Source organism: Anolis carolinensis, unplaced genomic scaffold, assembly GCF_035594765.1.
Source record: "Anolis carolinensis isolate JA03-04 unplaced genomic scaffold, rAnoCar3.1.pri scaffold_10, whole genome shotgun sequence".
NCBI classification, from domain to species: domain Eukaryota; kingdom Metazoa; phylum Chordata; class Lepidosauria; order Squamata; family Dactyloidae; genus Anolis; species Anolis carolinensis.
In genome coordinates this window covers 10625365-10640978 of record NW_026943821.1, presented here as the reverse complement: position 1 = coordinate 10640978, position 15614 = coordinate 10625365, and the positions used below count along the sequence as shown (strand labels likewise).

The following is a 15614-nucleotide window of genomic DNA, read 5'->3' as shown; positions in this document are numbered from 1 at the left end:
CCCAGAAACAGTTAATAAACATAGTAAAATACATATAAAAACATCTGCAATAGTTCTTTCTCCCACCCTGGACCTTCCACAGATATATAAACATCACTTCCCTAGTTTCCAATAGACCTCACAATCTCTGAGGATGCCTGCCATAGATATGGGCGAAACGTCAGGAGAGAATGCTTCTGGAACATGGCCATACAGACCAGAAAACTCAGCAACCCAGTGATTCCGGCCATGAAAGCCTTCGACAACACATTGATCTCTCTCTCTCTCTCTCTCTCTCTCTCTCTCTCTCTCTCTCTCTCTCTCTCTCTCTCTCACACTCACTGTTCTTTCTTTGTAAGTGTAAGTTGCTACTAAGCAGAATTTCACATTTTTCATCTCTTCCTTGAACACCGGCCCAGAAAGACAGGCTGGTATGTGCCAGTTCCTGATTTGGGGGTGGGATCCGGCTTCTGCTGAGTACGGTGGCTGCTCTCAACCGCAAGTGCGAGTGCCGCCTTGGAAACCTGAGAGCTGCAGGCGGCATCTCCTGCCCACTCAGCTTCTCAAGGGCTTTTGCTCTTTTGATCTTACCAGGGCTTGGTTGAGTCTCCTGCCCCAGCATTAAAGAGTTTTCCATTCCTAGTCTTGGGGCCAGATGTGGAGGCAGGTGATTTGTGTTTCTAAACCTCATTTTTAAAATCGGGAAATTGGGGGTCATAATTCTACAGCACATGTTATTCACCCCCACCCTCTGTATAGGCAACCTTGCTTAGTTTCTTGACAGCGAAGCTCCTGTTTGCACACATACCAGCCCTCCATTCTTTGACTGGATGGATGTGTTAATCAGCATTGGCATTAAGAGGATGGTAAAGAGAGGGCTGAAGAAACATCACAAGAGCATGTCTGCAGTAAATAAGGCAATAAACAAAACCTGAGCAGGGAAAGAGTGGGATTCTACACTAAGCTAATCTTGTAGCTATGTTTTTCAGGCTTCCCCTATATTGCGGATTATCTCTTCTCCAATTTTTTTACAGGCTGCATTCTCATTCTTTTTCCTCATTTATATCCCATATTTCTATAGAGATTATAATTTATACACACGTTCAAAATGTAATCTTTCAAATTAACAGGTTCTTGCCTTCACTTTAGCTCTTCCTTAAGGATGTTCCCTTCATGCCTTTTTAAAAAGAGAGGGCAAGATTTGTCTGTCACATAACTTTCAGTTTTACCTTTGATATATTCACAGATCATAGTAAACTCCATATGTTTGCCCCCCCCCCCCCCAAATCTGCCCTAGACTTATACATCACATTGACTTGTACACAAGTATATATAATAATGGTCACTCACTAGCACAATTACTTTGTTAACCTGTTGCTTATATGAAGGGCCCTTTTGTTTGTTTGTTTCAGGCAAGTCTCCTTGTGAACTTCACTGCTTTGTGCTTCTCTTTGTAGCGACCCTTGTGCAGCTGTGTTTGAGGGAAACAGGCAGGGACAAGGTCAAATAGAGATTGATGCAGATGGACCAGAAAGGACTCTTCTTTGTCATGCCAGGTCTGTTAGCAGCTACTGAGCATGCCTTTGCCATGCATGTCATACATCTGCAACCCAATATTTTTCTTGTTCCTCTTGGTGATGATGGAAAGAAGTTGGAGAGGGGTTCTTCTTCTAGTAACAGCGGTCTGCAGGCTTCCTTTCTTTGTCTTGCAAGGAGAAGCTGTCCTGAAAGGGTTCCCTTCAAGTGAATTTGGATTAGGCCCCAAGGTCTGATTCCTGGCTTTATATGCAAGCTGCAGAATTGCTCACATAGCTTGTAGGATTTGGACTTCAGGCAGCCCACAGTTGATAGCTCAAAGTACAGCACCCCGGTCAGATATGTCACCCATCAGCTTTTTTGGAGATATGCAGATGGTATCATTGTAGATTGAAGCAGTGGAAGATCCTCTCTCAGTGCGGGTTCTGACCTCCTCTTGTCCTCCTCCTCGCATGCTCCTGCAGCCTTGTTCATGTTTCCTACTATTCCCTCCCACCATTTGAAAGCCGCTGAACTGTAGAAGAGGGAAGCCATCTGTTTGACCAGAGCTTTTGTTGTGGTGCCTTACTGATGGCTGGGGATTGGGTGGGGAGACTGTTCAGCAACTTCTCCCTTGAACTGTGTTGTTGTTTGGCTCTGGAGTGTCCTCCTTTCTCAGAGAATGAATCCAGCTTGGAACCTCTCCATCAACACAATCCTTGTCCGAGAAAGAATAAGAGAGAGGCTGCAACTGGACTTTTTGAAGCTTAACAGGATGAAAGTGAACTTCATATTGGATCGGCAAGTTTGCAACATTTTTGGCAAAGAGAAAAATTCTGAGAACAGTTTTTAGATATCGGAAGGCCTATCATGTCAACCACAGAGCAACCCTTGTTGTCCCTGAAGACAAGAATTGGGTGTACATGTCAGAAAAGTAGATTTGAACTAAAAATTGGGGGGGAAACATCATGACAGTGAGAGCTATTCAGTCATGGAACAGGAGGAAGAGAAGGCTGTATTTCGTATCCCAATATAAGGCATATCTCCCAACTCACGGGCTCAAAAGCGAAGCCACTTCTGCAGTGGATTCTGCACGCAGTTTGAAGTGAGTCTTCTTTTAATCTGTGGATGTGAAATTGGTGCAGGGTTGTGAACAACTTAGTAAGCTCTGTACCCACACGTATGTGTACCCATGAACATACCAACCAAAGCGCGCCCAAAGCTTCTCACTTGTGGACGTCACCCTGAGATTCTGAGGCTGCCTCCACTTCACAGGGCCCAGGCGATTGCATCTCACTTCAGGCTGGAAGGGTTGTAGAGGGTGAATGTGACATTGATTTTTCTCTTCAAAGGTGCCCTGTTCCCAAAGCCCAGTGCAGAGGAGGAACACTGAACAAAAGGGACTTTGTAGGAAAGCTGAGCCACTGAAGCGCCTCACTGGCAAGCCCTATACTTGGCGAGGAGACTGCCACACGCACACTGTGTTCTCTGCCTGCCCTGATGGCCTTGCGCTTGTTCTTAGTTGGCAGGGGGGAAATCACTCGTCTGTGGGGTTTTTAATTGAGGTGGAGTATGTTATCTTTCTCCTCCATTTCACCCTTTTCCCCGTGTCAGCCTTGTCCTTTCACCTGGTAAGCAAGTGAGCGGCAACTTCAAGTGTGTTTCCCAAGGGACCTTTCCTGGTTTCCCATTATGGTTTCCCAGGCTTTCAAGGCTGCTGCATCACTAGGAGGCAATTGAAGGCCACGGAAAATGACTCAAGAGCACCTGAATATTCTGTGTCAGATCAATGAATCCAACTCACTTCTCTGATTGGACATAAACCAAAATGTGGCCTTATACTATCCACCAACAGTATCAAATTTGTTCCCATTGACTACAGATTGTTATTTTCTTGAAACTTTCTGGAGACCAGCAGCTAATGGTTTGCAGACAGAGTTCGGTCCATAGGCCACCACTTTTGAGTAGCACTGGTCTACTACATCTCCCTTCCTTTCCCCACCAAGGGCAGATTGATGTCAGATAGTGTATCTGCTTCACAGTAGGAAAGTGGATTATAAAATGCTGCCATCCTCTGGAATTAGAGCTTCTTCCTTCCCCCCTGTGCCTCTCCACAACAGAGAGAGAACTGATGATTCATCTACAATCTGACATCTTTAAAAATGGGATGAGGAGCAACAGTAAGTCTGAGAAAGTAAGCCCCCAGTCAAAAACCCTAGAGAGCTCCTGCTAGTTGATATATGCAGTGCTTTGACTCAACAGAAGACAGCTTCGGGTGTCCTTATACCGAACGGAGGAGAAGACAACCAACAGAACGCAGTGCTTTGTGTTCGTTCTCTGACCATGAGTGGCTTGACTAACATGGCAGTCACTCCCTTTGCCACATGGTTGTTCTGCAATGGTCACTGTGCTGTGGCTGGAGGCATGTTGTGCTGCTTCTGCCAAGAGTTATGCCTTCTGGTCTGTGAGCTGGATGCAGCCTTTTAAACTGAAAACGGGGAATTGGCAGGAAGAAGTTCAAAGGCTACATCTGACTTGGAGACTGTCAGTTCGTGGAAGGTGTAGGACACAAAGATAGGCTCACACAGCTTGAAGCTATGGAAACTTTATTGAATCCGCCTTGTCAAGATGACCGTAAAGCTTATACTGCCCCTCTTCCGCTCTTTCCCCGGTATATCCAGTTGTTTCTTCCCTCCCCCCCCTCAAGTCTCTTCTTCCCCATTCACACCTCCCTTTCAATTGTCCTTTCCCGCGTTTGAAAACCAGAGCAGGTCATAAATCAGTCTTCCCAACCAAATGATCTTCCTTATCCGGTTTGTTCTAGTCAGATGTGGAAAAGGTCAGTTTGGAGAATGCTGATCTTTTTGCATCCTGACATGACTCCCCCCTTCGAACGACGACCCTGTGGGGAGAGACAAAGTTGCAACAAGATAATAGCAACAACAGCACCAGAAGGCAGGAGAAGGAAAGAAAAAGGAGAGAGAGAACCCAACCCCCCCCCCCCCCTCGAGTTCATGGTCCAGGTTTATGGGGAAACGGAGTGTGAAACTGTTTTATCAACTTTGGGGCTTTAACATGCTCCGCTGCTACCCATTCCGGGTGTAGGGTTTTTGAAGACCATTGGACCAAATAGGATAGTTTCCCCCAAGACTTCTTGGAGTCTAGAATGTCCTTGATTTCAAAATGGGTGTGTGCTCCCACCATAATGGGGACTGGATCTGAACCCGGTTTACTCCATCTGTGGGTGTTAGATGCTGGTTTCAGCAGACTAACGTGAAACACCGGGTGCACCTTGCGCCATCTGTGAGGCAGTTGTAACGGTACTGTCACCCGGTTCACAACGGCCGAAATAGGAAAGGGACCAACATATCGTGGGCTCAGCTTACATGATGGTTGTGTGGATTTCAGGTGCTTTGTTGACAAGTACACTAACTCCCCCACTTTTTAGTCCGGGGGTGCTGTTCTCTTTCTATCTGCATATTTCTTGTAATCCAGTTTGGCTGAGCGCAAGGCCTCCTGAACCGAAGGCCAAGAGGCAGCGATCCTCTCGCCCCAATCCCCCGGCTTCGCGTTGGAAGGCAAGTCCTTTTGCAGTGTGGGGAATGGCGGAAAATCTCTACTGTTCAGCAAGTTGCAACATCAAGGACCATTAATCTTGCTGGTATGTGCTGTAGCAACGGAGGAACTGCTGAAGGGTCTTCTGGACCCGTTTGGTGGCTCCGTCTGTGTCTGGATGGAAAGCTGTGCTTAGGGGCCTTTCAGTTCCTAAAATGCCCAGGAAAGACTTCCAAAACCTAGATGTGAACTGAGGACCCCTGTCACTTATTATTCGTTCCGGGTATCCGTGCAGGCGGAACACGTGTTGCAGAAACAATTTGGCCAACTCAGGTGCCGTTGGGAGTCTCTTAAGGGGCACAAAGTGAGCTTGTTTGGAGAACAAGGCAATTATAGTCCAGATTGTGTTAAACCCATTGCTGTTGGGCAGGTCTACCACGAAGTCCATAGTTATATCTGTCCACGGTCTCGAGGGGTCTGCTACGGATTGCAACAATCCCTCCGGTCTGCCCACTTTTTGTTTCGCTTTAGCGCACACTGGGCATTCCTGCAAATAATCCTTTACATCCTTGCATATGGTTGGCCATCAGAATTGTCTGTTCAACAGTTTCAGAGTCTTTGTAAATCCAAAATGACCAGAAAGCTTGGAGTCGTGTGCTTCACCCAGGGCCGAGTAGTTTGTATCGGGCATTCGGGATAGGGCGTCTGCCAGTCTGTTCTATGTCCCCGGAAAGAATTTCAGCTTAAAATTGAAATGGTTAAAGAACTGTGCCCATCGCAGCTGTTTTGCATTCTGTCTTTGGTGGGTTCATAAAGCTTGCATATTCTTGTTATCGGTCCATACCTCAAATGGAACATCAGTCCCTTCCAAAAAAAATGTCTCCAATGGGATAGGCTGACTTCACTGCGAATGCCTCCTTCTCCCACACCCGCCATTTCCGTTCCATTTCTGTGAACTTTCTTGATAAATAAGCACAAGGTCTTAGAGCACCCTCATCGTCGGCCTGCAACAGTATTGCTCCATAGGCCGCCTCTGAGGCATCACAGTGTACCACGAAAGGTTTGTTCAATTGGGCATGAACCAATATGGTTTGACTTGTGAACCTCTAATCTTCCCCGCAGTGGCTTTAAATTCCAGGGCATAGTCTGACACTGTCCTTCCTCCCTGGTATATCCTTTTGAGCTGAGCCTTCGCCCTCTCCTCTGCCAAAGGGTCTTCAAATCTCTCACGGAGGGCTCTCAGGAAATCCTCCAGGCAGGCCAGATGTATCATACATCTGCATTAGCCAGTCTGCGGCTGCTTCTTTCAGGTTTGCCCCCACCATGTGGATTTTTGCACTTTCTGAAGGGAATTGGTCCCCAAAATCCTCCATGAAGTGTCTTACATTTGTAATGAAATAAGACAGCTGTTTGGGGTCCCTGTTGAACTTCACCCGAAATTCTCCCTTACCAGGCATTTGGCTCCTTCCCGACAGGCCCGTGGGGAAAACTGATGTCGCCTGCCGAGGCATCTCGTCCTCATAGTCCTGTAGGCCCTCTCCGGCAAAGGGACAGGGCTCAATGTCTCTCACAGGCAGCCCTCTCCTCTGCTCTCGTTGCTCGACGGTCGCCCTCCAGGACGCGGCTACCTGCTGCTGCATCAGATCCATCTGACGAGAAAATGCTTCTAACATTTTCTCCATCGCATCTAATCTCCTCTCCATCCTTCTCATCTCCGGGGCTTCCTCTCCGTCTCGCTGCAAATCGCCCCCCATCTGGATCTTCCGTCTCACCGTCACTCCCCTGCCAGTGGGTAACTGGGTGGAGGTCAGCGGCTTCCACGACGGGTCCGAGGGGTCTGTTCCCCCTTGGCTCAACGCTGGCGAAAGGTTCCTTTTCTCTCTCAACTCGTCTGCGCCTCGCGGCCTCGCCTGTTCCTCCTCAAGGAGAAGGAATTCCATCAGGTTTTCTCCTCCGTCGGAGTTCATGCTCTCACCAGAAAGGGCTTTCCTCACGGGATGAGCCGGGAAAAAAGGAGTATAAGCTTAATGTCAGTTCGTGGAAAGTGTAGGACACAAAGATAGGCTCACACATCTTGAAGCTATGGAAACTTTATTGAATCCGCCTTGCCAAGATGACCGCAAAGCTTATACTGCCCCTCTTCCGCTCTTTCCCCTGTATATCCAGTTGTTTCTTCCCTCCCCCCCCTCATGTCTCTTCTTCCCCATTCACAACTCTCTTTCAATTGTCCTTTCCCGCGTTTGAAAACCAAAGCAGGTCATAAATCAGTCTTCCCAACCAAATGGTCTTCCTTATCCGGTTTGTTCTAGTCAGATGTGAAAAAGGTCAGTTTGGAGAATGCTGATCTTTTTGCATCCTGACAGAAACGGTGGGTCGCACCAGCTTCATTGTCATACCAAGCCTGATCTTGTAGCTGTAACTTAGCAACACATGAAACATATTGCCGAGAGGCTTATATGGGGAGGGTTGTTTTCTTCTCCAGAGGTCCCCATCCTGAAAATAAACTGTTTGGGCATGGCAAGTTATTTCAATGGGAGGGGGTGACTTCAGTTCACTCTTGCTATATGAATGTATTGGTAAAGGTGTACTTTTTCTAAGCCTTTCTCAATCAAATGCCAGAAACCACAAGGCTGTTGTGTCAATGCTCATTTATGAAATGAAGGAGACCCTTAATGCTGATGAGAGAACAGTCAGGTGCTGGTCAGTTGTCAGGTTCTGACTGACAGCCATGCAACTTTTTTTATCATGTGAGAAGCGACTTAATAACATACCGCAAGTCACTTCAGGTGTGAGAGAATTGGCTGTCTACAGAAATACTGCCCAGGGGACGCCTGGATGTGTTACCATCCTGCTGGGAGGCTTCTCTCATGTCCCCACAAGCTAGAAATGACAGACGGGAGCTCATCCCGTCTTACAGTTTTCGAACCGGCAACCTTCAGATCAGCAGTCCAACCAGCATAAGAGTTTAGCCCATTGTGCCACTGCAGTTCCTTAGCCGTGCAACTGAAGGAACAGGACCTTGGAGAAACACTCTGTCCCAGTTTCCTGGGCCTGTATGGGCAGCAGAGCTGCTGTCAAGACACTGTTAATTCTGCTTAAATCTGCTTCACTTGTGCAGTATGTGTGCCATGTTGCACAAATTAGCCAATTAATGAACTTGAATTTCTTTGGCGTGCTTAAGTTTCTAGTTTGCCACTGTCTGAATATGCAGCCATTGCAAAGAATATACATCCCCTGCCTAATTCTTTTTCCTTCTCTCTTCTAGGATGTCCAAGGATTCATTGCTGCAGTTAATGTTTCTGAAGTAGCCAGGAACAAAGGAAAAAGAATTCAATTCCAGCTCTCTTTTTACTGAATGTTGGCACTTGAGGATTATTGCCAAATCTTGCAATGGCTGAATGTCGTCCTCCAGCAGGAAATCCTAAGGCAAACTCTTTCAGGCTGGCATGTCACCACTCCGCCACTCCCAGCAACGGCTGAGGCCTGTACGCCCCAATGGAGGTGAGCGGCGCCTTCGCAGAGGGAATCAAAATCTGCACCGCTGTTAGACTATGACATCATATCGACCAGTTCATGAGAGCGGTGACATTGGGGGCCCCGGCCTGAAAGGTGGCGATTATTACTCTCCTGGATTCTGGGCCCAGAATGGCTGCTCCATGCATGCAGATGGCTCTGCTTCTTCGCGTCCCAACGCGACGACCCCAGCCATGCCAAAAATGGGGGTGCGGGCCAGGATTGCCGACTGGCCCCCCAAGAGAGAGGGGATGAAGGATCCTAGCACTTCTAGAGACCTAGAGACCCCCACCTCTGTGCCACGGGGTTTCCAGAATGGACAGTTTTCAAGTGGGGTAACATTCTCTTCGGGGGTCAGAGGCTTCCAGCGCCTGGTCCGGAGGAGGTCCAAGGACACTGAGTTCCAGGATGGCTGGCCACGGTCTCCTGGGAGGGGTTTTCTGCCACTACGGAACCGAAGCAGTAGCGAGATCACGCTCAGCGAGTGTGACATGGAAGAGGCTTTTGAACCACGGGGGGTCAGGCTCTCTAGTGGCTTGCCCCTTTTCCGGGAGTATGGGAGCACCTCTTCAATCGATGTACAAGGCATCTCAGAGCAGAGCTTTTATGAAATGCTGAATGAGTTTCGCAGTGGGACATCTGTAGACCAGCCACCACCACCAGACTCCTTCAGAACTTCCCGAAGCACCAAAGCTGAAGCTAGGAACGATCAGGATGAGTATCCCCTTCATCACAAGGAAAAGTCCCGCAAGAAAGGCTCCAAAGGAGAGGTTATGGGTAGCGATTCGATATTTAGAAAGTTGCGGAACGTCCGAGGTGATGGTGAATCGAGCAAAGCTTTAGTGGACGCCGAGGAAGGGGTCCGACCCTGGCTGTGCCAAAAGAGCTTTGCACACTATGATGTCCAGAGCATGCTTTTTGACCTCAACGAAGTGGTGGGCCGGCGAGCCTATGTGGCACAACGGAGGAACACTACCACCGGTGCATCGGCTGCATCCACTACAGCCTCCCGGTCCTGTGGGTTAACAGGATTGGAGCCAGCACCTTCCTTCATCAGCACTGATGACCTGAACTATAAGGAGAACTTGGACCATGACCCTGGGGACAACAATAGCAACGACCTTCTGCTAAGCTGCCCTCATTTCCGCAACGAAATTGGTGGCGAGCAGGACCGCAAAGTCAGTTTCTCTCAGGCCTCAACTGTTTCTCCAAGTGGGGGAAGCTGTGGAGAGGGCAACTTTGCTGAGGTTTCTCCAGCCACCTACTGCACAAATGCCAGCCTTTCTGTGCTGGAAGTCCCAAAGGAGCTCCAACGCAACATCAGCAGGCTGAAGCACTACAGCATTGAGCATGTGGACTTGGGGGCCTGCTACTATCAGGACTACTTCTGTGGCAAAGGTATCAGCTGTCACTTTATGATTCTTTGGGTGTGGAGTGTGGGGAGGACATACTTAGGATGTTTCCAGGATAAGGTGAGAGTGGCTTATGTTTTGTACAGGAGGTGTCCTAAGAAATTTGTGAGTTTTTTTTGTGAGCTTTTACCTGCAAGCACAAGACATCAGAAATTCTTTTTTTGAAACTTATTTATTGATTCAGATATTTTTCTCCCATCTTCAGGCTGAAGGTGTCAAGGCAGCATGTAATAAACAACATGACGATTCTGAAACAGTGAAAAACATATTAAACCATATAAGAAGTTGAAGGAAGACAGATCAGAAACCAGAGTTCTTGAAAACAGTTTGAAACTATGCACATGTAAATCTGTGTAAAATCACTTAAGCCTCAAAGGCTTTTCTACACAATAGTGTTCTCAAATGGTGCTGAAATGACAATAGTTTAGGTTCCAGTTGGATACTTTAATAGGAAGGAGTTCCATAACTGGTTTTTCACAACAGAGGACCAGAAGGTCTCTAATCTCAGACATATTTAGGGAAAGGTGCTGCTTCAAGTATTGAGATCCACACCATTTGTGGAAGCCCCCGGAGGGACAATGACTGAAACACTTGTGCCGGCAGGGCTGCTGACCTCCGGAGTTCAAATCCGGAGTGCAAGGTGAGCCCCCGTCTGTCAGCTCCAGCTTCCCGTGTGAGGACATGAGAGAAGCCTCCCACAGGATGGTAAAACATCCAGGTGTCCCCTGGGCAATGTCCTTGCAGACGGCCAATTCTCTCACACCAGAAGCAACTTACAGTTTCTCTAGTCATTCCTGAGATGAAAAAAACATTTGTGCCTTCAACTATCATTACTACACCTTAAATTCAGACTGGCAGTAATGTCCAATTAAAAATTGAGAACCAGTAAGCATATGTACTTGGAACAGACTGATTCATTGCCATCCCTCTGTTCCTAACATTGCAAAGTGAGTGACATTTAAGCTTCCCTTTCCTGCCTCTTTTCCACTCTGCTGTAATATAGAACCGTGCTCTACTGAAGCATTTCTCCCAAATCCTTCCTGCATCACTTTTCAAAAGGCAGAGTAGAGTCCTATTGCCCACAGTTGACTCCAGAGTCAAATTTGCTGTAGTTCATCCCAGGATTCAGTTATCTTTCACTTTGAATTACAAGCATATACATTCCTAAAAAGACAATAAAGTCCAAAACCTATTGGATACAGAAAAAACAGCCCGTTGCTGTATAAATAAGCAAGGTACCAACCCACCATTTCTCTCTCTGTCGCTCTTGCATTTTCTAGAGCATTCCAACTACTTTGGGGTAGATGAGAAGCTGGGTCCTGTGGCTGTGAGCATCAGGCGAGAAAAGCTAGAGGACCACCGGGAGCATGGGCCTCAGTACCAGTATAGGATTATATTCCGCACCAGTGAGGTATGTTGCTATTTTTCTCAGGAAATCTCCACATTTTAAATGGTGTCAGAAGTGGTTAAAAATACATGATTTTGCTTATGGCAGATCCTTTTTATAAATCCAAAGATACTGCAGTCAGGAGCAGCATGGTGTAGCAAACGACAAGGTGAATTACCCTTTAGTGTCTATATACGAATATGTGAGCGTGAGAGGCATTTGAGGTCTTAATGCGATGAAGAATAAGATGGGAAATTTTGGAAAATGTAAGCAGGTCACCTTAGTTTGGTTACCAAAAGTGGTTTCCAAAAGTTCAAACAACTTCCTTTCAAAAAGTCGTGGGAACATTGGATTGACATAGAAATCCATGAGTAGATCTTCTAAAGGGGACGAGAGCTCAAAAAGGTTGGAAAACTTAAAAACTGAAATGCAGAAATCCGAAATATAATAATGGCTGGGAAAATGGGTTTCACTTAGAAGGAAAATAAGTTTTACCATATAGCTACTCTCAGAGAGGCTGAAACTCCACTGCAGTGGTTTCCAGCCTGTGGTCCGTGGGCCACTAATGGTCCCCAAGAACTAAAATATGGTCTGCGGCCTCACCATTACTACACCATTGCAACGAGAGCAATTGGTTTCACAAAACTCTCTTAAGAGTGCCGAGGCAACAGGGATGTCGGGAGGGGGGAGGCTGACTACCCACGAAAGGTATGACAACAACCCTCCTGACTGCTGCTTCTCCTCCTCCTCCCTCCCCCTGAGCGGAGCCGTTCCATGTGGCACCTGGAAGTGGGGGCGACTTGGTATCTTCATTTTAGGCCTGTTCCTGGGTTGTTTGGCTTGTTGATTCAGAAAATTGCATTGGATAGACCACATCAGCTCTAGATTATTAAATATAGTTTTCTGTGGGCAAGCAGATGGTGACTACTGGATGGCATAATTTTCTGAATCAGCACCCCAAATAATCAAAACGAATCTAAAGTTGATCAAAAACTGATTCGTAACCCTTTTGGCACTAATATTGGATAGTGGTCCCTGATCAAAGTGGTCCCCGGTGAAGTGATCCCTGGTCAAAAAAAGGTTGGGAACCACTGCTGTAATGTATAGGAGGGAGAAGGCGAGCCATAGGATCAAAGAGACATACAACAAATAGCCCAGGCATGTAAAGATTGTTGTGAAGGAGAAGGTCCAGAATGGGCTCAGATTTGCATGGGATGCTGAAAACAATGTAAAGGGTTTCTTTGGACATGTTGGGAGCAAGGAGATGGTTAAGAAATGGGTGATTCTACTGCTTAGAAAGGAGAGTGAGTTTTTAACAAGTGTTACTGTGCTCAAGGACCATAGGTTCAAGTCAGGTGCAGTTTTAAATTTTGTCTTGTAAACATTGCCTGTTCGTGTTAACATGGCTCCCTGCATTCCTAAATGCTGTTATACTTTGCTCTGGTGTGGAAGGGAGCAAGTGCATATGTCACACTTGAATATATGGACCTTTACTTTCCCTGCAGCCTCCTTTCTCTATTGTATGTTCTTAAATACTAACAGTCTCTCACAGCATTTCTTTGGGAAGGTTTTCCATCTACGCCCACCTTGGTTGCTGCAGGCCCTTTGCTAATATTTGATTTCTCTCCTGTGGTTTCTGTGATGCTTTGGCTTCTTTCTGTGGGGAGTATAGGTTGTTTTGCTTTCCTTCCAACCGAGCAAGAATGTATATGTGCGACATTTGAGGTCTGCACTGGAACTTTTTGGATATTAATAGCAAGCCAAGTGGAATGCTGTGAAAAGGTTGAAGGATCCACTGAGCGTGAAGCTGGTATTTTTGCAGCTTCCATAAACCAAAGAGCAATTGTAAGTTGCCTCGTAGTTCCTGGGCTCTAACAGTTATTGATGAATGGCGAGCTGCCCCTGCCTCCTTCCTCCCTTCCTTTTAAGAGCTTTCAAAGACAGCAGTAGAAAATCGTCCTGATGTTTGGTATACAGTTCCCACAATCCCATACATATTGGCCATTTTTTTGTTTCAATTGCCTTCTTTGGATGAATAGAGGCTTTAGCTCATTCCGGTGTTCCAGGTGTCTTGGACGTCAACTCAAAGAATCCTTGATCATTGGCCAAGTCAACTGAGGCTTCTGGGAGTTGCAAGTCCAAAACACCTGAAGGAGGAGAGCTTGGGAATCATTAATCTATCTGACATTGCTAGTTTTTTATGCTTTAGGGTAAACACACACAGAGAGACCTCTTTTTTTAGAAGTGCATTGGGTAGGGCTTTCCTCAGTGAAAGGATGCCAAAGGAATATGTGAATTGGGAATTGCTGCTCTACAATGAAAGGAAGAATCTGTTCCCAAGAGCAGAGTTGGATATGGCACAGAGGGAACATCAGTCATTCTCTGCACTTCCCAGAGCCCAGCAGAGGGCATTGCAGTGCAGTGTGAATGTGTGCTTGACAGGCCTGCATATACAGCTTTAACTGGCTGAAGAACTACAACTGCCATTAGTTGTTAGGCCAAGTAGAGAGAGCAATTGAAATAGCTTTGAAAATGCTGGGGATGGTTGGAGAGCTTTGCTATCGCCTTTACCCCAAAGCGGTCTTTAAACTTTAGACTTTGCAACATCAAGCGTATACAGAAAACTTAAAGAGCTACAGGATTTATTCTATAGATCTGAATCTACTATTCAAGGTCAGATTTTTCCAGAGAGCTGGTTCTTCGTTTTGGAATTCAGTAAAGTTGCTCTCCTGCAAGAAGCAGAGCATCTTGGGAAAGCTTAGTTGGCAGTTTTTTTCCATGGGTCTTACAAATACCTCAAAATAACTGTTGATAGTTGAAGGCTTTCATGGGTAGCTGTGAGTTTTCCGGGCTGTATGGCCATATTCCAGAAATATTCTCTCCTGATGTTTCACCTGCATCTATGGCTGGCATCCTCAGAGGTAATGAGGCATGTTGAAAACTAGTCAAGTGGGGTTTATATATAATAAATAATAATAAACTATATTATATCCCCCCCCACCATCTCCCAGAGGGACTCGGGGAGGTTCACAAAACACTCAAGGTGTGACACAAAATACAACAAGTGCAAAACAAAATTAATGTGCAATAAACGGTCAACATAACATCATAAATTCACAGTACTCCCTGGTCAAAACAATAAAATACAGCAATTGCTGTAGATAAAACAGCAGTATTCGATCTCACAATTGTAAAGTGCTAAAAAAGAGTCTAATGGTCCCCATATGTATTATAAGAGAGTCTAAGCATGATTGAAGGCTTATATATCTGTGGAATGTTCAGGGTGGGAAAAAGAACTCTTGTCTGTTTGAGGCAGGTGTGGATGTTTCAAGTGGCCACCTTGATTAGCATTGAATAGCCTTTCAGCTTCAAGGTTTGACTGCTTATTGCCACAGATATATAAACCCAACTTGACTAGTTTTTAACATACCTCATTACCTCTGAAGATGCCTGCCATAGATGCAGGCGAAACGTCAGGAAACATGGCCATAGAGCCACTCACAGCAACCCATCTGTTGATGGATTCTTAATCCTTATATCAGGATTGGGAATTATATGACTGCCCTATAATTTGGATTTCAGCTTCCAGATTTCCTCACCTTTGCCTATGCTAGTTTAGCATGCTGGGAGACACAGTCTGACAGCACCTGAAGGACTGCCCCGTGTTCATCTCTGCATTACAAGAAGCTGGGAAAATCCAAAGTGCTTTACAATCAGGACATCTTGGTAAAAACAAACAAATCTTGTTTGCACAAAATAACATTTTGTGTGTGTAGAAAACAAAAAAAAAAACCATTTTTTTCCTACCAAAAAAAAACACCCCTGAAGTACAAAGAAAAATGCACACCAGCTTTCATAATCTTGCCTGGCGGAGAGAAAACATTTTGAATCATTCCTTTTTCCATGCATTCTTGCACTCTGCAGTGCGGGGGCAGTGGATCAGCAACAGGAAGTTCACTCAAAGAACTCCTTGTTTATCACTTCCAGGGGCATTGGGGTCCAGAGCGAACCCACCAGTCATGAATGGTTCTGGATGCTCTTCTTCTTTATGTAGGAATATTTGATACCTATAGCAGAGTAAAATGCAAGATAGCTAGTGCTATATGGCTTATGGTAAGACACAGGAGAGAAATACTCGGGAAGCTCCGGTAATGTTAAAAAAAGTAAAAAACGTACTTTTTTGTTGCAAATAATACATCTTAGATAAAAGAGATGATAGATAAAATAAAATGACCTAACTCTGGTAGAAGAGT

The 15614-nt window shown here is 45.9% G+C and overlaps 1 protein-coding gene across 5 annotated transcripts in view; it reads left to right on the top strand.

The window, feature by feature from the left end:
- Positions 1 to 15614, top strand: part of sipa1l3 (signal induced proliferation associated 1 like 3) — a 144819-nt gene that overhangs the window by 91141 nt on the left and 38064 nt on the right. For all 5 annotated transcript variants that reach the window (XM_008113820.3, XM_062962415.1, XM_062962413.1 and 2 more), the window contains 2 exons: positions 8315 to 9960; positions 11255 to 11385. In XM_008113820.3, coding sequence (XP_008112027.2) covers positions 8601 to 9960; positions 11255 to 11385 — 1491 coding nt within the window. In that variant the 5' untranslated portion in view covers positions 8315 to 8600. The remainder of the gene's footprint in view (positions 1 to 8314; positions 9961 to 11254; positions 11386 to 15614) is intronic.